The sequence below is a fragment of the Camarhynchus parvulus genome, chromosome 14 (genome assembly GCF_901933205.1).
Source record: "Camarhynchus parvulus chromosome 14, STF_HiC, whole genome shotgun sequence".
Lineage (NCBI taxonomy): Eukaryota > Metazoa > Chordata > Aves > Passeriformes > Thraupidae > Camarhynchus > Camarhynchus parvulus.
In genome coordinates this window covers 10,122,240-10,143,831 of record NC_044584.1, presented here as the reverse complement: position 1 = coordinate 10,143,831, position 21,592 = coordinate 10,122,240, and the positions used below count along the sequence as shown (strand labels likewise).

General features: G+C 39.8%; 1 protein-coding gene across 4 annotated transcripts in view; it reads left to right on the top strand.

The window, feature by feature from the left end:
* The first annotated feature begins 374 nt into the window (after positions 1 to 374).
* The window catches only part of TRRAP (transformation/transcription domain associated protein), a 76,067-nt gene continuing 54,849 nt past the window's right edge, over positions 375 to 21,592 (top strand). The window contains exons 1-24 of one of the 4 annotated variants that reach the window (XM_030957817.1): positions 375 to 528; positions 719 to 793; positions 1,338 to 1,488; positions 1,859 to 1,908; positions 3,246 to 3,356; positions 3,860 to 3,964; positions 4,537 to 4,620; positions 5,366 to 5,422; positions 6,023 to 6,148; positions 6,473 to 6,550; positions 6,780 to 6,868; positions 7,711 to 7,807; positions 8,167 to 8,305; positions 8,802 to 8,880; positions 9,806 to 10,040; positions 10,837 to 11,164; positions 11,274 to 11,371; positions 12,046 to 12,240; positions 12,768 to 12,959; positions 14,382 to 14,547; positions 15,775 to 16,031; positions 16,682 to 16,882; positions 18,691 to 18,842; positions 19,867 to 20,066. In XM_030957817.1, the coding sequence (XP_030813677.1) occupies positions 1,389 to 1,488; positions 1,859 to 1,908; positions 3,246 to 3,356; positions 3,860 to 3,964; positions 4,537 to 4,620; positions 5,366 to 5,422; positions 6,023 to 6,148; positions 6,473 to 6,550; positions 6,780 to 6,868; positions 7,711 to 7,807; positions 8,167 to 8,305; positions 8,802 to 8,880; positions 9,806 to 10,040; positions 10,837 to 11,164; positions 11,274 to 11,371; positions 12,046 to 12,240; positions 12,768 to 12,959; positions 14,382 to 14,547; positions 15,775 to 16,031; positions 16,682 to 16,882; positions 18,691 to 18,842; positions 19,867 to 20,066 (3,139 nt within the window). In that variant the 5' untranslated portion in view covers positions 375 to 528; positions 719 to 793; positions 1,338 to 1,388. Of the gene's footprint in view, positions 555 to 718; positions 794 to 1,337; positions 1,489 to 1,858; positions 1,909 to 3,245; positions 3,357 to 3,859; positions 3,965 to 4,536; positions 4,621 to 5,365; positions 5,423 to 6,022; positions 6,149 to 6,472; positions 6,551 to 6,779; positions 6,869 to 7,710; positions 7,808 to 8,166; positions 8,306 to 8,801; positions 8,881 to 9,805; positions 10,041 to 10,836; positions 11,165 to 11,273; positions 11,372 to 12,045; positions 12,241 to 12,767; positions 12,960 to 14,381; positions 14,548 to 15,774; positions 16,032 to 16,681; positions 16,883 to 18,690; positions 18,870 to 19,866; positions 20,067 to 21,592 lie in introns of all 4 variants that reach the window. The other 3 variants (XM_030957814.1, XM_030957815.1, XM_030957816.1) reach the window with 3 other exon arrangements.

Sequence of the window (21,592 nt, the reverse complement as noted above, 5' to 3'; positions counted from 1 at the left end):
TTGGTTTTAATTCGCTCACTTGTATTATTTTTATATTCTTAAACTCAACATTCGAAGCCCTTTCTCGCTCCGGGCCGCCGTTCTGTTTCTGCTGGCGGATCAGTTTCTCTGCGCTCTTCGCTTCCGGTGGTGCCGCCGCTCCCCCGGGGCACCGGCGGGGCGGGGTGGGCTGTGCCGCGGCCGCCTCTGCCCCGGTAACCCCTGGCCCGCTGTTACCGGCGGCCGCGGCGCCAGTGGGATCTCCGGGGACGCGGGACGCGCGGGGCTGGCCTCAGGCGGCGGCCCCTGGCAGCGCCCAGCCGGGGCGGGTCAAGGCGGGGCCGTGCGAGGCTCGCGGGGCCGGCGAAGGGAGCGGGCGGTGCCGCGCTCGCCTCCGCCCGGGGAGAGGCGCGGGAGGCGGCACCGGGAGGAGGCGGCCGGAACTGAGCTCGGGCGCTTCCGTCGCGCCCATGCGCTGCCGGCGGCCTCAGGGAGCAACAAAGGAGGGAGCCGGGGGGCCGCGGCCGGGCGGCCCCGGGGAGCCGCGGGGTGAGGAGCGGAGCGGCGGCGCCCCGGTGGGGCCCGGGCCTGGGCGCGGTGGAGCGGGGCGGGGGAGGCGGGAGCGGCGCGCTACGGGCAGGAGGGGCCCCGCCGGAGGCCTGGGGCCGAGCGCGGCACCGGGAGGGCTGAGGGACGGGGGAGACGCCGCTGCGGCCGCTCACGGTGCCCGTGTTCGCAGGGCGGAGATGGGCTCGGCGTGACGGCGCCGTGGCAGCGGGGAGCGACCCGGGCCAGCAGCGCTGCGGCGGGGAAGGTGAGGGCGCGGGGTCCCGGGCTGGCTCGGCCGGACCTGGTCGGGAGCAAAACTGACGGGGATCCCCCAGGGGAGGAGGGAGATCGCCGGTCTCTCAAGCTAGGCGTGATTTTAGGCTTCTTTAGGAGGGAGACGGGCAGCCTGTGGCGGCAGGACAGCTGTAGGCGCCCCTGGGAGTGAGTCCCGCAGGGTGTGACCGGGGGGAGCTGTAGGTTTGGGGCAGAGGGCAGATGATGACAGGTGTGCGGTGTCGGGAGCATCCCTGAGCCTGGAGCCTGCTGCTGGGAGGGAGGAAACCGCGCAGAACACGGGAGTGGCTGTGCTGTGAAGAGCTCAATAACCCCTTTTATCTATTAGTGCACTCCTGTCACAATGAGTGCTCTGCATGCTTGGAGTTGTATTTGTAAGCCTAAGTAAATGCTGCAGTTGTGATTTTTGGAAAAGGTGGTCCTCTTTAATATGTTAGAAGAATGGATGTAGGCGATGGGATAGCTGCTGTTTACAAGCCATGTAAACTAACAAATACTTCTGTATTCTTTTGTAGGTGTGTTGATCTTGATTTTATGTACTGAAAGCTGATCTTCACTCCTCCAAGATGGCATTTGTTTCAGCACAAGGGCCTACGGTGGTGGACCAAACCACTTTGATGAAAAAATACCTTCAGTTTGTGGCTGCTCTTACAGATGTCAATACACGTAAGAGACTTTTTTTTTTCTTTTAAATTGCAGCTCTTCATTACTTAGTTTCACAAGTGTTGCAGACTTGTTTGGACAGCTCATGCAACAGACAGTGAATTCTGTCAAATTCACTTTGAAATTTGTTTGAATTTTGATTTTTGAAGAAGCAAAATGATGAGAAACACTTGCATGAGCCAAAGTGAGTGAGATGTGTGTGTGTGTTGTGTGCAGTTGTGTGGTGGTTGTTTGAGAGAGCTGTGTGTCTTATAATTGGGCAGTGATAGCTAAACTGATAAGATCTGATTGCTTCTTTGACCAATGAGTTTGTTGTTTTCCTTCATGACCTAGTTTTACACTCACATTTTTCTGCTTGAATTTTCATTTTCAGCTGATGAAACTAAATTGAAAATGATGCAAGAAGTCAGTGAGAATTTTGAGGTAAATAAAAAGATAATAACCCCAAGCAACAAAACCCCAACAAAGCCCCCCATACTTTCTGCAACGGCAGCCTTTCCTGTGCTTAATGTATATTAATTGAATTTCTGATGTTATGCAGTTAAAATATTAATAGTAGTATCCTGCGACTAATGATTTATATGGTTACAAGTCATTGATTCTAGATTTGTATTTAGGAATTAACCAGGTTGTTGAAGAATTACATTTGGACGTAGTGGGCTTTCATTGCCAAATCTTTATTCATTAAACATTTAAATGAAAATGAAGTAAGAAATTTTTCTTCTATTTTTTGAATGCTATGAAACGTCTGTATTTAAAGTGTGATGGATCACAAGGGTTTTCAGGATGAGGGAAGAGACGTAGATCTGACTCTATATTTTAGAAGGTTTGATTTATTATTTTATGATATATACATATATTATAACTATACTACAAAGAAAAAGAAGGAAGATTTCCAGAAGCTGCTACTTAAGCTAAGAATAGAAAGTAAAGAATGATAACAAAGCAGCTGGCTCCGACAGGGAGTGAGAGCTAGCTCTGCTATGAGTGGTCAGTGGACCCAAACATCTACAGGGGACTAATCATGGATCTACTTGTTACATTCCCCAGCAGCAGATAACTTATTGTTTATGTCTGGTTCTGAGGCTGCAGTTTCTCAGAAGGAAAAATCCTAAAGAAAGGATTTTTCACAAAGAGATGTCTGCGACATTTAAAGCTTTCTTATATTTAGTTCAAATGTGTATTGTGCTCTTGTGAAACAGAGGCCCTTCTGATTCCTCTGAGTATTCCATGGTGTGGAAGTGAGAGAGGAGTTGTCAGATGCAGAATCTGACATCAGGAGTGGAGATGTCTCCAGTGACATCTTTTGCATGGTGATGGACCATCTTGTTAGATGAGCAGCAGAGAAAATGTGAAACACAAGTTAACTCAACCTTGCGTTAGCAGAAATTTTACTTTAGTTGAATACTTAGTTGTTATGTGCCTGAGCAAACTAAAATCATTCTTGTGGAGTTTTTTATCTGCTTAAGCTATTTCTGAAACAATTTATCTGACCAAAATAATAGTTTTAGCTGCTTAGTCTGGTGATCTGTTAGAATCTGAAGACTTTGTTGATTCTCTTTGCTCTTCCCTTCACTAGGGAAAGACTTGTATTTGTTTTGCTAATGTTCTCTTGGAACTCATGTGGTTCTGTAGTGTCAGCAGATACTTAGTCACTGAATCTATTCAAGATTCACTGAAAATGTTTAATAGTGGCTCTGAATGTAACTGAATGTAATCTGTGTGATGTCTATAACTCCCCATTTTTTGTTCTTAATTAGAATGTGACATCATCCCCTCAATATTCTACGTTCCTGGAACACATCATCCCTCGATTTCTCACCTTTCTACAGGATGGGGAAGTTCAGTTTCTGCAGGAGAAGCCAGCACAGGTAAACTGTGTGGAGCATTTCCTGCCTTTTTGCTGTCCTTGATTAACCTAATGAAATGATTTAAGACTTGCTAAAAATAGATCTGTCATTTGGAGTAGAACTGAAAAAGTCCTGTTTCTAAATAAGTTACTTATAAACTTTGCTAATCTGGACTTCTGTGAAAAAGGAGGAAAAGTAGGTGTAACAGAATTGGCTTTCTTACTGAAATACGGCACATTGTTACAAATTACTGACTTTACTGAAGGTTAGGAATGAAAGGCAAAAGTTGAATCTTTGTCATTAAATACTTAAAATTGCATTCTTTATAAAAAGTCTGATTTTCCAGCTGTAAAGTCGTTAAATTTACTTCATTCACATAGGTGGGTAATAGGAAGAGTTATGTCTTTGAATACAAGCTTATGTCTACATGAAATAGCAACTAATTGTTGGGTTTTGTGGGCTTTTCAAAAAGTTCTGTCATATCATTATAATTTTTTTTCTTTTTTTTTTTTCTTTTTTTACAGCAACTCCGGAAGCTTGTGCTTGAAATAATTCACAGAATACCAACAAATGAACATCTTCGTCTTCATACCAAAAATATCCTGTCTGTGATGTTCAGATTTCTGGAGGTATTTTTCTGAAATATTTTCCTCTACTTTCTTCATCTCCAGAATTTGCTGAGGATAGGATTTTCAATAGCTGTGCTGCTGGAGCAGGAATGGAAAGACATTCTATTTAAGCTTCACCCATGCCCTTTCTTACCATCTACAGGTTTTCTGCCTGTTCTCTTCTGCCCTTTAGTGACTTGGATTTTACAAATGCAGGGAGCTGTTCTTATGCTGGGCAGGATTTACTGGCAGATAGCTGATTCTTGGGAGTTTGTTTTCTGTCTAGGAATTCACAGCACTCTCATCTGAAGCTCACATGGGGGTCTCTGTTTGAGGGGCAATGGGAACAGATCTGATGGTACAGAGTGGTTGAAATGTCTGGGTTTTATTCCCTCAGGGATGGATTTAATTTCAGCCATACTCTGGGGCTGCAGGGTATCCAAGGAAAGGCATCTTGCTCACACAAACCCATATTAATAGGGCACTTCAGGCTGTTGAGAAGAGTATAATTTTGCAGGAATTTGAAGTACCCACTGAGTAGTTGGAGAATTCAGCAGTGAGCTCACTAAAAAGTTTCTTTTTTTTCCTTCCAGACAGAGAATGAAGAAAATGTACTGATTTGCTTAAGAATAATTATTGAATTGCACAAACAGTTCCGACCAGCAATCACACAAGAAGTAAGTCATAACTCTTGTTACATGGTATAAAACTTGCTGCCATGCTCTTCAGAATTGCTATTTTCTTCACCTGGGTGGATTGATTTATTTTGCTGTTGTCCTTTTATGTTGCCTGACCTGTTGTCATAACCATGTTTAATTTTTTCCCTTTTTTCATATTAAAGTGATTTTTTAAAGAAAATTGGATAATGCTGGCACTCCTGGGTAAAAAAAAAAACAACCAAACTGTTAAAGCTTTGTTGTACTTGGTTTAAATGTTTATGGACAATATGAGCAGTCTAAGGAATAAAATTCCCTCACAAAGGAAGAGAATTGATGCCCTTTTAGTTTGTAAAGGAAAATCCTGAAAAAGAATTTACTCTGGTTGACTTCCCCCTGCCTCCCCTGTTCTCTCCTATGACTCATCAAGGGGAATTTAGAAGTTTGCATTGTTATTCTCTTGCCTTGATTTTCTCTTGGGAAGACTTAGTTGTTTAATTTAGGTAATTATACCTAACAATACTGTATTGGAATTATGTAAAGTTGATAGGTAGATCAGATTCTTTCCAAACGAAATTTGAATTAATACTAACAAAGCAGAAGGAGGTAGGAGAACACTTTCAGATTATTTTCAGTTATCATGAAAAGTGTGCTGTACTGAGTGGAGATTTTATATATTTGTACTGTTAATACAGAGATTCTAAAATTGTGGTTTTAAAATTCATTAAAAAAGTTTCTTTATGGTAACTGACTTCTTCCTTCCTAGATTCATCATTTTTTGGACTTTGTCAAACAGATTTACAAGGAACTTCCAAAAGTAGTGGTAAGCTTTTTATTTCTTAAATCGTCCTTGCTATAGTCAGAAAACTAGTTTTTATTTCTTAATTTTGTCTCTAAACGATACTGACATAATTATTTTGCATCTAGTGATACAAAGTAAATATAGTTTTAGTGAATCCATTTTTCAATACTATGTCTAAAAACGGAGACATTTAGATTTTGCTTTGGAAAACCATGTGTTTCTGGCTCGCTGTTAGTGGTAGGAGAAGATGGAGTGAGCTGGAGTTCTGCAGCAGGGTGAGGTCGGCTGCAGTGGTCTCCAGGTACCCAAATGTGTTTGTTCTTGAGGGAAGGGTGAGGTCATGGAGGGAGGCTCCAGTCTGATTTTCCCTCCCTGATACAGAGTAACTCTTGGGATGTTTTCCTTTAGCTCCCCCTTGGCTGGTGGAGCTTTTCTGCTCTGTCCAGGGGGGTAGGTTGCAGGGTGTGTGTCTGGCCTGGGGAAGATGCTGCAGTGCAAACATCACTGCACAGAGGAGAAAACTGCTCTGGGGGAGGATTATATGGGGAGTTCTGAGGAGATGGGTGGCCTTTCCATTGTTACTGGCATTTGTGATATTTTCCTTCTGCTCTTTGCTTGTAGAATCGGTACTTTGAGAACCCTCAGGTGATTCCAGAGAACACTGTTCCCACTCCTGAGATGGTTGGCATGATTACAACCATTGTGGTGAAGGTGAACCCTGAGCGAGAGGACAGTGAAACGAGGACAGTGAGTGTTCTGACTGCTCTTAGCTGGGGACTCTGTAGCACAGGACCACAGATCATAATGCCAGGCAAAAATAACAGACTTTCTTTTGGCTTGTTTTTCCTATCAAAGCTTTTCTGTAGAAGCTGATTGAAACTTTCCAGGTATTTTCTATGCAGCTGTAATTACAGGATTTTTATTTAATGTAATACTCAATGCTTTGTGTTTGAAAAATGTTATTGTTAAATATAGTGCTACTAAAATGAGCAGTTTCTGTAAAAAAGTGTTTTACATACTCTTTGGAATTAATAATTAGACTGTTTATAAAGCATGTATTCTTTCTTTCAGCATTCAATAATTCCCAGAGGATCTTTGTCACTAAAGGTCTTGGCTGAGCTACCTATTATTGTTGTTCTCATGTATCAGGTTAGTACACTTCAGTATTTTGCATGTAAATACTTCATTACTGAATGGTTTATGTAACTTCTGTTGGCTATCATATTAGTAAAAATGAATGTGATATATTTTTGAAATTAAAATATCATCTAAAAATAAAGCTGGTGAGATGTCTTAGTTTTTTTTGTGATTAGCTGTCCAGTAATTTGACTGCAAGTGTGACTTGTGAATTTCTCTAATAATACTTTCTTTTTTTAAGCTCTACAAACTGAACATTCATAATGTAGTAGCTGAATTTGTGCCCTTGATTATGAACACTATTATAATACAAGTTTCTGCTCAAGCAAGGTAAGAGCATTTAATGGTATTTTGGTGATATTTGACATAAACTACTTAAACTTGTCATTCAATATTGCTCAAAATATTTTTGTCTTCTATCTTGTGATTTTTCATTCTAGTCTTATGCTTTTAATCTCAAAAGTAGCAATGATTATTTGACTAAAAATTACCAAGGTTCTGTAGGTGAAGTTATTGTCATTATATCTCATTGGTAAAGTCTATAGTTGTGCAGTAGGTGCCAGTTTATTATTTGATAATGAGTTTTTTTAAAATAGAGTTTCTGATGAAAATCCACATTGTCACAGACAGTGATGAAAACCCTGGGAGTGTGGACACTTGTTTAATCTTTTTCCATGCCATCAATAATGGATTTGTGCTCTTCAAGATGTAGCGTACATGAAGCCTTGTGATGTTGCAGGGGTAGGCACTGCTTTTCGTGCCTCAGAGAGGGATGTTTCTGAAGAGCAGCAAGTGGTTCTGGTCAGGGCAGTGGGAGAAAGATCTCTGCCTTTCCCTGTCTGCCTGGACGACCTGGTTAAGTGGTTGGAGCTTGAGAGAGACAGACAAGTCTGTGGGAGGGAATATTGCCTGGAGAAAAATTGGCCTCAGTTAGGGGAGCTGAGCCAAATGTGTGCTGCTTTGTGTTGGCTTGGCTTTCTGTAGGAAGGTGCTGCTGGGAATCTGAATGGCAGAGGGCTTGTTGAAAGTGGGCTCTTCCAGAGAGATTGTATTCTTTTAAGAAGCAAGAACTTCACTACAAGATGATGTAATTTGAAGCTTCACTGAATTTTCTGAGTGGAAGTACTAAAGGGGAGGAACAAAATCGTAACCACTGTTCCCTTTAATTTCAGACAACATAAACTTTATAACAAGGAGTTGTATGCTGATTTCATCGCTGCTCAGATTAAAACATTGTCTTTCTTGGCTTACATTATCAGAATTTACCAGGTAGGATTAATTTGTAAAACTTTGGTACCTAATGCATCAGGTTTCTAGTTGCTTTATGGCAGGCAAGTGACCTGCATGTCTGCAATGCATCAGGGGTTGGAGATGGGAGCATTTGTGTAGAATATCTGGAGATGGAGCTGTACTTGGTTATCCTTTCAAAAGTATCCTCATGTGAATACAAAGAAAAAATATGCTCCTTCCCTGGGTATTTATGGAATGACTATTGTAGTTTAGTTTTAGGATTAGATTTTGCAAGAGAAACCAGTGAATTTAATGGAGTGCTATTTTGCAAATGTAACACCAACCTTAGGAATAGAACAGTGTAGTAGTTGTACTCATGTTACTCTTTTTTATTGCAGGAATTAGTGGCTAAATATTCTCAGCAAATGGTAAAAGGAATGTTGCAGCTGCTCTCCAATTGTCCAGCTGAAACAGCACACCTCAGGAAGGAGCTCCTGATTGCTGCCAAGCACATCCTGACAACAGACCTGAGGAGCCGTATGTAGCACTCTTTACAAGTGTACCTGTAAACTGGAATGATTTCTGCTGTTGCTATCAATTCTAGAGGCATATTACTTATTTATATTGGACTATCACAAGATGCCAGGCCAAATGGAATTGTTGTGTGCAGGTTGCCCAGTTTGTCCTTTTCAGTAACTCATTAGTTATATACAAAAAGTTTTTCAAAGTTGTAAATAACCTGAGCACTTTTTTTCTCTTTGCAAATATAATTGGCTTTGACTGGGTACTGCAGTGTTACTCAAGGGGCAAGTGTCAGTGGAGTGGACAGTCACAGGAGATTGTTTGAAAATTTCCTTGTAAATGGCACTGCCTTTTATAAGCTTCAGGAATTAATTTGGGGATAAAATCACTTTCTAACTTCACATTTAAATACCAAGGTTAAGTCGTCTAATGCTTAACTATCTTATTTTAATTATTTCCTTTGCCAATTGGTGTATATGGCTTTTTCATTTTTCTATTTGTTAAATTCTAGAATTTATTCCATGCATGGACAAGCTGTTTGATGAATCTATACTGATTGGCTCTGGATACACTGCCCGGGAGACGCTGAGGTATGAGAAAATTCAGAGTAATGATCTGAGTGCCTGCCAGGGCTGCTTGAAAATCATTAATATCTACAGCAGCTTCTGTATAGGGTCCTAAATCTTTGCTTCAAATAACTAATTTTACTAAATTGTTTTATTGGCAGGGCTTCTGCTGCTGTAATAGTGGCTTTTGTTTAACACTTTGATGGCACAGCATGGTAATGTGAGCGTAGGACAAAATAAGAAAAATGGGTGAATGACGATTTCAGTTTTTTGAATTGTGGAGGACAACCACAACAGGGGAACCAACTCAGTATCTGCCCAATATTTCATGAAACACCCTAAATCTTATGTCTGGTGTAAAATCTGAATGACATTTAAACTGTTTTGTCAATGAGTACTTTAAAACTTACTTGTTGGCAATTGAAGAAGTAAGTGGAGACAATACCTAACTTTCTGTGTCTTCAATAGTCTAAATTTTAGGTGAGCTTGCTGACCAAATTAGTATCTGAACTAGGAGAATTAGTTCTTTTTAAGTATCTAGTACCTTATTGACAACATGTGTTAGATTTAGAAGTATTTTCTCTGTTAGAATAATTTGTGATTAATTATGAAACAGATTACCAGCCCTGCTCAAAATTCGGCTAACATGCATGTTATCTGCATGTAGATGAAAATATGTGGTGGGGTGTTCTGCAGTGAAGGAAGAAAGATCAGAGAGGCAGTACCAGAGTTGTGGAATAGACTGATGCATCATTGGTTAAATTGCACAGCTTAAAATTTCCTCATGTGACCGAAAAAGCCTTGTGAGCTCTGGGTTTGCATATGAAAATAGAAAACTTATATTGAGAAATTTGGAAGTATCTCCAGGCAGTAATTATTTGTTTAGTCAAATTAGGAAACTTTTTAGTTGTGCTCAGTGTGTTTTCCTCATTTCTTGTTTTGGCTGTAGACCCCTTGCATACAGCACCCTGGCAGACCTGGTCCATCATGTCCGGCAGCATTTGCCTCTCAATGACCTTTCCCTGGCTGTCCAGCTGTTTGCCAAGAACATCGATGATGAATCTTTGCCAAGCAGTATCCAGACCATGTCTTGCAAGCTCCTGCTAAATTTGGTAGACTGTATCCGGTCTAAAAGTGAACAGGAAAATGGAAATGGTAGAGACATCCTTATGAGAATGCTGGAGGTATTGATTTGTTTAAAGCATTTGATAATTGCTTGGATATCCTGCTTTGTAGTATGTTGTCAATCACATTTTACTTTCTCCTTTCTTCAGAAATGAGAATATGTAGGAACAGCCTGTGTACTGTATTTCACTTCAATGCTTCAGAGAAGGGCTCTTTAAAATGCTCTGCAGCTGGGATATCATCTCAAGTGTAGTGGAGATGCTTTGTCAACTCAGCTTCATTCAGTAGTTAGTTTCAAAGCAGGAAATAGAATGCCTGTTTTGAGTAGCTTAGTTTTTTAATAATTTTATTCTAAATTTTAGTTATAATTTTTTTGTTGTGTAGGAGTATGCAAGAATTGTATTTTTAAATGCCTTATGGTTATTGGTGTGTTTTTTAATTTATTGGCTATTTAGTGCCTTATGCTTTTTGGTGTATTTTTTTTTAAGCCCTGAAAGAGGATCTTCACACAGGTCCTTGCATGGCACAATGCCATCTATACAATCAGAAATATCTTCTCTTTGAAGACCTAATGATCCTTTTTAAGGATCTTTATATGGCATTTTTTTTTTGTATTTTTAAAAATCAAGGATGCACTACTGGTTCAAAGAGGGCCAACTAGTTTATTGATACATTTAAAAATGTTTGCTGTCATTTGAATGACTTCAAAAATAGCTGAAAGTTTTATTGATCTCACTAAGCTGATTTGAAATATCAGTACTATTAAATTTAGGATGATTTTTGAAGAAGCAACTTACTGTCTTTTTCTTTCCCCCCCTCCCTGCTGTTTGATCTGCCTCTCCTCCTGTGCCTTAGGTGTTTGTTCTGAAGTTCCACACCATAGCACGCTACCAGCTCTCTGTCATTTTTAAGAAGTGCAAGCCCCAATCCGAGCTCGGGGCGGCTGAAGCCGCCTTACCTGGAGTGCCCACAGCAGCAAATGCAGCCCCTGTTCCTGTCCCATCTCCTGCCCCAGCCACTCCTGTGGCCCCTGCACCTGTACCTGTGTTTGAAAAACAAGGGGAGAAAGAAAAAGAAGACAAGCAGACATTTCAGGTCACGGATTGCCGGAGCTTGGTGAAAACTTTGGTCTGTGGGGTCAAGACGATCACGTGGGGCATCACCTCGTGCAAAGCTCCTGGTGGTAAAACTGCATATTTAATTGCATTTATCTCTCATAATTCTACAGAAAAACCCTCTCTAGAATGAAAGCAAATAGTATTTTTAATGCTGAACTCTTATTCTTCTTTCAGAAGCACAATTCATTCCTAATAAGCAGTTGCAACCTAAGGAGACTCAAATCTATATAAAACTGGTAAAATATGCAATGCAAGCATTAGATATTTATCAGGTATGTAACCTGCCCACACAGCACTTCTATTTGTACAGTTACTGTATGTTAGATCCTTTAATAAAGATTTATTTGTCAGCTAAAACACAGATTATTCACATAGTATATTTTCACTAAGCCTTTAATTGGGACCACAACTGTTGAGAAATGCTCAATATGAAGAATTAATTTCAAAAGTGAATTTCAACCTACTTAGTATTTGCAAGCAACAGGTTTTTTTCTCAACAGCCATTTTTGTCTGTTCATGCAGGCAGGTCAGACTGGAAGTAATAGTCTTTCATGTAGTGAAGTAAGTCTTTCCTTGAAAGAGATAGTTTAGCTAGCAGTTGAAGCATTCACATGTCTGTGTTTGTCTTCTGTAGTTACACAAAGTATCAATGAAATGTAAATGTGTTTGGTTGGGTATTAAGTAATTTGTAAGTACACTGATATTTCCTACTGTTGTTTTTCTCTATTTGTAACTTCCTAGTTTTAAAATATGTTCTGAAAACACTCAGTGTTAGTATTTTTAGTATTTTTGTCATCGTTGGCTCTTGTGCCCAACTTCTACTTATGTGGGGCTTGCATGTAAAACCCATGAAATGTTGGTTACTTTCAAAAGTTATTTTAAGTGTGATGGAGAATAAGCTACTCAAATTCTGTAAGCAGTGTATGTGTTTTCTCAATTTCTGTAGGTACAAATAGCAGGAAATGGACAGACATATGTTCGAGTAGCAAACTGTCAGACAGTCAGGATGAAAGAGGAAAAGGAAGTTCTGGAGCATTTTGCTGGTGTGTTCACCATGATGAACCCTTTAACTTTTAAAGAAATCTTTCAAACTACTGTTCCTTACATGGTGGAGAGGATCTCTAAAAACTATGCTCTTCAGGTATGTTACTGTTTACTTTTTAAATTGATAATGAACAGCATGTAGGAAAGAGCTTATGCCTTGAGGTACACATGACTGATGTAGAATCATAAAAATATTGAAATTAGCACGTGAGATTTGAAGCAGTCTATGTAAATAATAGTCTATGAAAATAATTTAAAAATGGTTTTTCAAAAAACTATACCTAAGTGATGCAATACAAACATGAACACTTCAGTTTAGAAGATATGAATGGACTTCATTCTTGAAAAATACTGAACTTTATTGACTTGTTGTTTTGTTCAGCTTGTTGTGCCAATGTTCTTCTGTTTTACGGAATGCAAATCCTATAATATTAATTTAACCTAAGACTTCAACATTAAGCTACATAGATTGTTGTTTTCCACTGAGGACAAACAGAATCACTTGGGTAGCAATGGAGATGGGGAAAGAAATTTATCTTAGAGTTTTTTTTAATGGATAGTGCATTTATTCTTTTGTTCTTTTTATTACAGCAGCAATAAGTTCTTTGTGGTTTCCTTTTATAGATTGTTGCCAATTCTTTCTTGGCAAACCCTACTACCTCTGCTCTCTTTGCAACCATTTTGGTGGAGTATCTTCTGGATCGTCTGCCAGAAATGGGCTCTAATGTGGAACTCTCCAATCTGTATCTCAAGCTGTTCAAGTTAGTCTTTGGCTCAGTTTCACTATTTGCAGCTGAAAATGAACAAATGCTGAAGGTAAAGGTCATTTGTTTTAAAAATAAGTCTGCTTTAAAAACAGCACTCTTAAGAGTTTTGCACAGTAACGTTTGAGAGTCATTTAATGTTTGAAGCACTATTTGTGACACTCCTCCATTTTTTGCCAAATTCCAAGTACATTATGTTGTTTATAAGAGATGGTTTCTTTGGATATTTTCTTCATATTTGAAACTATGCGGTCATGTACTAATTCTGAGTATAAATGGCTGATACATGACTGTGGTCTGTGATTGCCATAAGCCCATGTAACTTCATGGTCAGGATATGTACAAGTTCTTGCATATTTTCTCTTCGTTTCTGTATTAACTTAAGGTTTTTACTTGGATTGAAATAACTTTTTTGTGTGTTGGTGAATCTTGTTCACTCATGTCATATTCAGTGACATGTACCTCTTGAGTTGATTTTTCTATGCTCTTGGGAAGTCTGGGCTTGAGGAATGCTGTTCTTTCTACTGACAATATATTATGTATTCCAAGGATCTATTTATGTTGGTGAGATCATCTCATTATTCAGTGAATTTAGAAATGCTGAGCTTGTAGCAAGAGTGCACTTCCCTCATAAATGCAGCAGCTGCCTGTATCTAGAAAAGACATTAAGAATTTAATGGAACACTGATTGTGCTCTCATAGTTTCTCTTTGTTTTTCTTCCTTGTACTTTGTACCAAACAAAATTTCTGATACAGGTAACTGTAGAACAGAGTGGGGATTACCAATTTCCCAGAATCTTTGAAAACTAGCAGTAATATAAAGCAATATTCATATAATCTTGCTTTAATTCTTGCAGTTTGTAATCAGAATCAAGGCCATTTGGATTTTATAAGATGGTGATGAAGTTTAAAGAGTGTAATTTGCTACCTTCACAGTTTCATGCTTCTGTTACTTTTTTTTGTTTCTGTAGGATGAATGGTAGGGGCCTTGGGCAGACAATTTAATTGAATGATGAAGGCTGTTTGCAGCATTTGCATAGCAATGTAGAAAGCTTTTTAGATGTTAATAATATCTAGACACGTTGCTGTTTGTCTCTAGTCCATGAGAATACTGGTTTATCAACTAATTTATCAACTATTTTAATGAATCTGCAAGATGTTCATGTCCTCTGCTCTAGAAAGGCTACCAGTTCCATAGCCTTTTTTACTTGAGAGAGTTTGCTTTCGAAATTAAATTTTAGCATTCACAAAATTAAGAACTAACAATGAAATTAGATCAGGGGTAAATGAATATTGTTAAGTGTCCTCTTTTCTCCTTCTGACACCTCTGATTTCTGCTCCCCATTCCCAGGTGCTTGAGAGGAAATATTTTCTCAATGTGTCAGATTTGCCTAATCTCATGCTAAACTCTTGTATAGTACGATGATGACATAATGGGTATTTTATTAATCTTCAAGCTTTATTTTCTTTATAGCCACATTTGCACAAGATTGTGAACAGCTCTATGGAACTTGCACAGACTGCCAAAGAGCCCTATAACTATTTCCTGCTGCTCAGAGCACTGTTCAGATCTATTGGAGGAGGCAGTCATGATCTGTTATACCAAGAATTCTTGCCGCTGTTACCAAACTTACTGCAAGGTAGAACAACACCTTCTTTCCCTGCCCCAGCTTCTGATTTTTTTATGTGAATAGTAGTAATAAAGTTATGCTGTGTAGTTGAAAACCCCTCAAAACTAAAGCCCTACCCCTGATAAGTAGCTTCTGATTTTGAGTTTAGTGATTGATTTAAATACCTTGAATGTTCTTATTTTAATTTACTATCAGCTGCTTCAGGCTCCATAGTTTTGGCTGCTTCACAATTTCTGCTGCTTGTTTTTCTTCTTTTCATTATGGGGCTGTTGGGGTTTCTTTGATTGTTTATTTACTTGTTTGGGGTTTTTTTGCAATGGGTAACTTTGTTGGCCTAAAACGTGGGGGATGAGTGAGTAGGTGAAGCAACGTTGCCAGGCCACCACTGGTTTTGTGGGGAGAACATGGCAGTGAAGCTCTGGCTGTTGTGCAGTTGAGGGCATGTGTGTGCACCTGCAAGGGCGTGATAAATAGAAATTCAAGTAGTGCCAGACTGCAAAAAGAAATGGAAATAACAATCAGTTTGATTAATTGAGCATTTATGCTTGCAAGAACTGTGTTCCAGAAATACTGAGGGTGAGCAAGGAAATGTGGAGAGCTACTTAAACCTAAGGACAAGCTAATCAGAGCTGTTCCATGACTGTAGACTGGTTCAGATCTACAGCTGTAGGGATAGTTTTTATTGTAGGTAGCAAATATATATGTTATCAATAAATCATTATGTAAAACGCATGTCAGTAGATTTATGGAATATGTGAAATCTTTATGGGGAGAAAAATGACTTGGGGAGTGTGCTTATTCTGAATGGGGCAATTAATGCACTTGAACTCACTGAATGTTTCTTTTCAGGATTCAAAATATTTTAAAAAAAGTTTTGTGTGAGTTTATTTTTTATTGTTACAAGGCTGAGGTTTGAGTCAAATTATATTTTTTTCTCTTCTATCTGCTGTATTCAAATGCTACCTTGTGGAGTCTAATATTAAACTTTAAAGTATGTATAGATGCCTTTTCTTCTATATTTGTGTACATAAAAAAGCATTCACTGCCTGACATCCTTAAATGTAAGTTAGAATAATGAATGGTATTAATATTTTGTAAATCCATTATTTACAGAGCTGCAAGCTCTACAGTGTTTAAAAACGTCAGGCTCTTCTGAATTGAGGAAATAGCAATTTTGAACAGCAAACTGTAGACTGTCTTTTTCCTGTGAGTGTGTAACTTATCCATAATTTTCAGGACTTAATATGTTGCAAAGTGGCCTTCACAAACAGCACATGAAAGACTTGTTTGTAGAGCTCTGCCTCACTGTGCCCGTTCGTCTGAGCTCGCTGCTGCCTTATCTGCCAATGCTCATGGACCCCTTGGTGTCAGCCCTCAATGGATCCCAGACCCTGGTTAGCCAGGGCTTAAGAACTCTGGAATTGTGTGTGGATAACTTGCAGCCAGACTTTCTGTATGACCACATTCAGCCAGTTCGAGCTGAGCTCATGCAGGTAAATGTGTTGTTTCCTCTTAGACCACAAGAGGTCACTGATTTGCTGAATACTATCAGAAATTTGTGTGAAGCTTCGGTTACAAAAACTTGAAAAATCTGTCATGAGACCCATACCAGTCTGATGTGAGTGTAGAAGGATAGTTGGTGTTGTGCTGTTAAGCTGAAAACTCTGAAAACTTAGAAGTGAATGAATGGTTTCTCCTATATACTTTGTTAAATGGTTACATTCTATTTACTTTTTTTGCTTCTATGTTTCAAAACTAGCTCTGAGCTTAATTCAGTACAGCCTTGATTCGCCTGCTTTTTTAACTAACAATGTTGTTTAATATTCATCATAAACATGAAACTACACTCCAAGATATCAAAGATTTTCTAGCTGATCACAGTAGTCTAATCTAAAACTGCATTTAGGACCACCTTGTTACAAAGCGCTTGGGCTGTTGTGGACTGAGACTGCTGATATTCAGCCTTGATAAGGAACTTATGCAGGGTCAGTTACCCAAATGCAAATATAATATAAAGCGTTTTCCTTGACTTTTTTTTGACATTACAACTTGAAAAATGTTGGAGTAAGATGTTTTTTTTTTACATGACAACTTGAACAATGCTGAAGTAAGCCTGGCCTGCCCATGTACCTTAAACCCCCAGGCTTTGTGGCGAACCCTGCGCAATCCTGCTGACAGCATCTCCCACGTGGCTTATCGTGTGCTTGGGAAATTTGGTGGAAGTAACAGGAAGATGTTGAAGGAATCACAGAAACTACAATATGTGGTCACAGAAATCCAAGGACCCAGTATCACAATTGAATTTTCAGACTGTAAAGCATCCATTCAGCTCCCAATGGAAAAGGTAAGGGCTTAAGTTACTTTCAGTGCTGAAAAACTAACTTAAAAAATATCTGCCTAGAAGTTCTTTCTTGATTTCTTCTATAAACTGTGTAAGATTTCACCCCCAAAATAACAGATTTAGACATGCTGTACTGCTCTTACAAAGTGATAGGATAGGGACCTTAACTGGCCCAAATGTTTTCATAGAATGGGTAAGGCTGGAACTTCTGGTATATTGCTTAGGTTAGGAGCAGGATCCTCATCTAGAAGTCCCTATTTGCTTTTTGAAATGTAACAAAACTTTACTGTAGAAATTCTTCAGTGGTGACTATTCTCATGACTCCAGTGATTTGGTTTTGTTTGCTGTCTCTAGAAGCACTTTGTACTGTACTGGCTTTCATCTGGCAGTCACGGTGTATCACAAGTGCTTAGTTCTCAGTAATTACAGCAATCTAATATCTGAAAGTGAAGCTGGATTCTGAGATAATTTGGTCTGTAGCGTTTTAATAATTACCTTTTCAATTAGACTTTCATAAGTAGATACCATCTGAATGTAGTGAGCAATTTTCTTCACAGGCAGCTGGCTCTCTGGCTCCCTCCAGCCAACAGGCTTAAAAATAGCTTGGAAAAGTGATTCTTAAAATGCAGATTACTGATTTCTCCACTGGACTGAAGCTGATGAGTTGAATACATATAAATACTGTAGTTGCTGACATTTACCTGTCCTGCTAGGTTTAATTCAAACTAAATTTTCCTAAGGATTTTAGCATCTAACATTTATATGGAGCAATCTGCAGCTGTTCAATGTTGACCAAGAAAGTGTTATCTGCTGAACACTTTGTATCTATGAAAAGGAAATGTCTAATTACAAAGAAAAAAAAGGTGGAATAAATTGAAAACAAGAAATCCTTGTTTTCTTTTAGTGCCCTGGTAGACTTTTGTGGTCTGTCCAAAACCTATTTTTTTTTTCATTGAGATGCTGTGATAAAAACTTGGGATGATAAGTCAGTGGAAATACCAAGGAAGGAAAATGCCCACTTTATAGGAGGGGCTTTTTCTGCATAAACTTATTAAGCATGGATGGTTAGATTTAACTTGCAATTGATAATTTCTTTTTTCATGCGTTCCAGAAAAATTTTTACAATTTTTACCTTTTTTTTTCCTTAATGCCCATCTCATTTATTTTCCTGTCTTTTGTGGGAGAAGGATAGAAATTAGGCAATTGTGCTTTTATGTATTATCTCTATATATATAAGTACAAAATAGAAATTTCCCAAAGAGATGTACTCCCCTTTTTTAATCATCTTCATGTCTTAAAACATTGTTTCGAATTATTCTCGAATGTATTAAATCTTGCAAAGGAAGAGACTATTTCCATTAAATAACTGGTGTTCAGAAGTTGCTTACAGGGACGTTTCATCATGCATGGAAAGGTACCATTTATATATGAATATAAATGCATTATATACATACACTATAAAGGGATTTGATGCAATGATTATTGCTGAAGGGAAGACAAGGAAAATTTGTTTTTGGGAAAGGGGAGGGACACAGTGAAGGTTTATTTCACTCATAGCTTGAAATGCTTTCTGACCGTGGAGGTAAATGTATCTGCCATGAAACTTAACATGTACAAAAGCTCAGAAAATAGCAGGGTGTTTTCAAGGCACACTCTCAGGCTCTCTCTGCATTTCCTAACTCGGGCACTCCAAACTGTGCCTACTTTGAAAGCTGCTTTTAATATATATTAATGATACCATTCCCTTGATTAATGACGTTCTAGTAAATGCCAAGAGTAAGGAGTGTGTGGGTTCTCTTGTTCCATTCCAGGCAATTGAGACAGCCCTGGACTGTCTGAAGAGCGCCAACACGGAGCCCTATTACCGCAGGCAGGCCTGGGAGGTCATAAAGTGCTTCCTGGTGGCCATGATGAGCCTGGATGATAACAAACATGCATTGTACCAACTCCTTGCACACCCCAAGTATGACAATTCTTTAAACATAAATGTGTATGTAAAATTTATGGTGTCTTTGGAGTAATCTAGTTTAGAGACAGTGATTAGTCTGTGCAATTCATGGGGCTTTTGGCTGCTGGTGAAAAGGAGTTTTGTTAGCATGTTTTTTAATGCCAGTGACATGTTAATGTTTCATAGTTTAATTTTCTTCCCCTAATTACAGTCCTGTGTATAATCTCTTATATATGATCAATATGATTAATTTTAGTTTCATTTATTTATATAATTGGAATATTCTGGTGCTTAATTGTATTTTAGAGATTAATTTAGATTGTGACATTTTGTACGTACATCTAAACTTCTACTAAAGTGAAAGACAAAATTCAGTTTCATTTAGTGACTAAGCTATAGCATAGTCACATGCAGCCTCTGTTTATCTTGGTGTGGGAGCCTTTTATTAGAGCTTTTCTTACATGTTCTGCACTTTTAGTCACTGATATTTCACGAGTTTATTGCTTTTAGACAACTTTAACATCTTTGCCCAAGAAGTGTGGGCTGACTTTGACTCTTGCAATGTAGTAAGTGTAGCTAAAGAGCATAGTAGCTTTCACAGTTTGGGCTTGTTAGACTTGACATAAATATAGCTTTGCAATGAATAAGTTTTGTTGGGCAGTGCTTTGATAAATAATGTTTCAATCATTCAAGATTAAAATCAAATGTCATTTTAAAAAAGGGAAAAATGTCAAAATATTGAAAATGACATTCTGTAATTGAGTTGCAGTGTGATGCCTGTATACCTATTATTGTATATACGTGGCTTCTTCTGAACCACTGGCTTTAAATGTTCCTGATGAAATTGAGCTATCCATCATGCTGGAGACCAGTGCCTGACAAAATTAATTCGTGCTGAGTGAACTGGTCTGGCTCTATCAAAATGAGGGGAAAACAGGAGGTGGAGAAGGAGCTGGATATGCAGAGCAAACTTTGAATGAAGTTTGAGCTGGGGAGTGCTGCAGTTCGGGGTTCTGTTGAACACAACCGTGTGTTCCAGCTTCACAGAGAAGTCCATCCCCAGCGTGATCATCTCTCACCGCTACAAGGCCCAGGACACGCCGGCGCGCAAGACCTTCGAGCAGGCCCTGACCGGGGCCTTCATGTCGGCCGTCATCAAGGACCTGCGGCCCAGCGCCCTGCCCTTCGTGGCCAGCCTCATCCGCCACTACACCATGGTGGCCGTGGCTCAGCAGTGCGGTGAGTGAGGGGACATGGCTCTGGTGTCCAGGAGAGCTGGGCACAGCTCAGTGCTTGTACACACAGTGCAGTGAGTGAGGGGACATGGCTCTGGTGTCCAGGAGAGCTGGGCACAGCTCAGTGCTTGTACACACAGTGCAGTGAGTGAGGGGACATGGCTCTGGTGTCCAGGAGAGCTGGGCACAGCTCAGTGCTTGTACACACAGTGCAGTGAGTGAGGGGACATGGCTCTGGTGTCCAGGAGAGCTGGGCACAGCTCAGTGGTTTTACTCAGAGTGTGGTGAGTGAGGGACACAGCTCTGGGTGTCCAGGGGAGCTGGGCACAGCTCAGTGGTTTTACTCAGAGTGTGGTGAGTGAGGGACACAGCTCTGGGTGTCCAGGGGAGCTGGGCACAGCTCAGTGCTTGTACACACAGTGCAGTGAGTGAGGGACACAGCTCTGAGTGTCCAGGAGAGCTGGGCACAGCTCAGTGCTTGTACACACAGTGCAGTGAGTGAGGGGACATGGCTCTGGGAGTCCAGGGGAGCTGGGCACAGCTCAGTGGTTTTACTCAGAGTGTGGTGAGTGAGGGACACAGCTCTGGGTGTCCAGGGGAGCTGGGCACAGCTCAGTGGTTTTACTCAGAGTGTGGTGAGTGAGGGACACAGCTCTGGGTGTCCAGGGGAGCTGGGCACAGCTCAGGGCTGTTACACACACTGTGGTGAGTGTGGGGACATACATGGCTCTGGTACTTCAGGGGAGCTGGGCACTGCTCGCTGCTTGTACACACAGTGCAGTGAGTGAGGGGACAGAGCTCTGGGAGTCCAGGGGAGCTGGGCACAGCTCAGTGCTTTTTCACACTAAAATCACAATATTGCACTTACTTCTGGGTAACTGCATTGGATTTTTGTTTGATGGTAGAATTATGTTTTATTTCTTTAGAGCAGTGGGCATTATTAAACAAATTTTAGAAAGCAATCAGTCACCTGATAATGCTCTGTAAATGCTACAGTATGAAATAACTGCAGCATGGATCAGCTTATACACTTCCAGAGCATTTGTGTAACTTAATACTCACAGTATTATTTGCAGATGGTCTTTAATTAGGTTGTTTCCAGTTGTGGTTTTGAAGGACCTTGAGGGGAACTAAGTAAATGTTGGAGCATTGCAGTGTCTTATATCCCAAGAAGAGAACTTTTTGTTTGGGCTGTATGACAAGTAATTTGATAAAAAGCATATTATGAGCATATCACTCTTCATTGTCACATTAATGCAACTGAGATTTTTATGACTCCTCAGTTTTAATTAATCTTCTTGCAGTGCATAGTCTAGTGCATAGAAGAAGATATTCAAGTAGATGTAATCTTTTTTTCTTCTAGGAGTGAAGGATGCCTTACAATCCATTTGTATGCAAATAGGCACAGGGCTTACTGGTTTTGCCATCAGCTAGTCCAAGGAGTAGTAAAATCTAATTAAAAGACTATTCATATTGAAATATCCATTGTTTTATCTTTATTTCCCCTCCCCCCCATTCCCTGTTACAAAT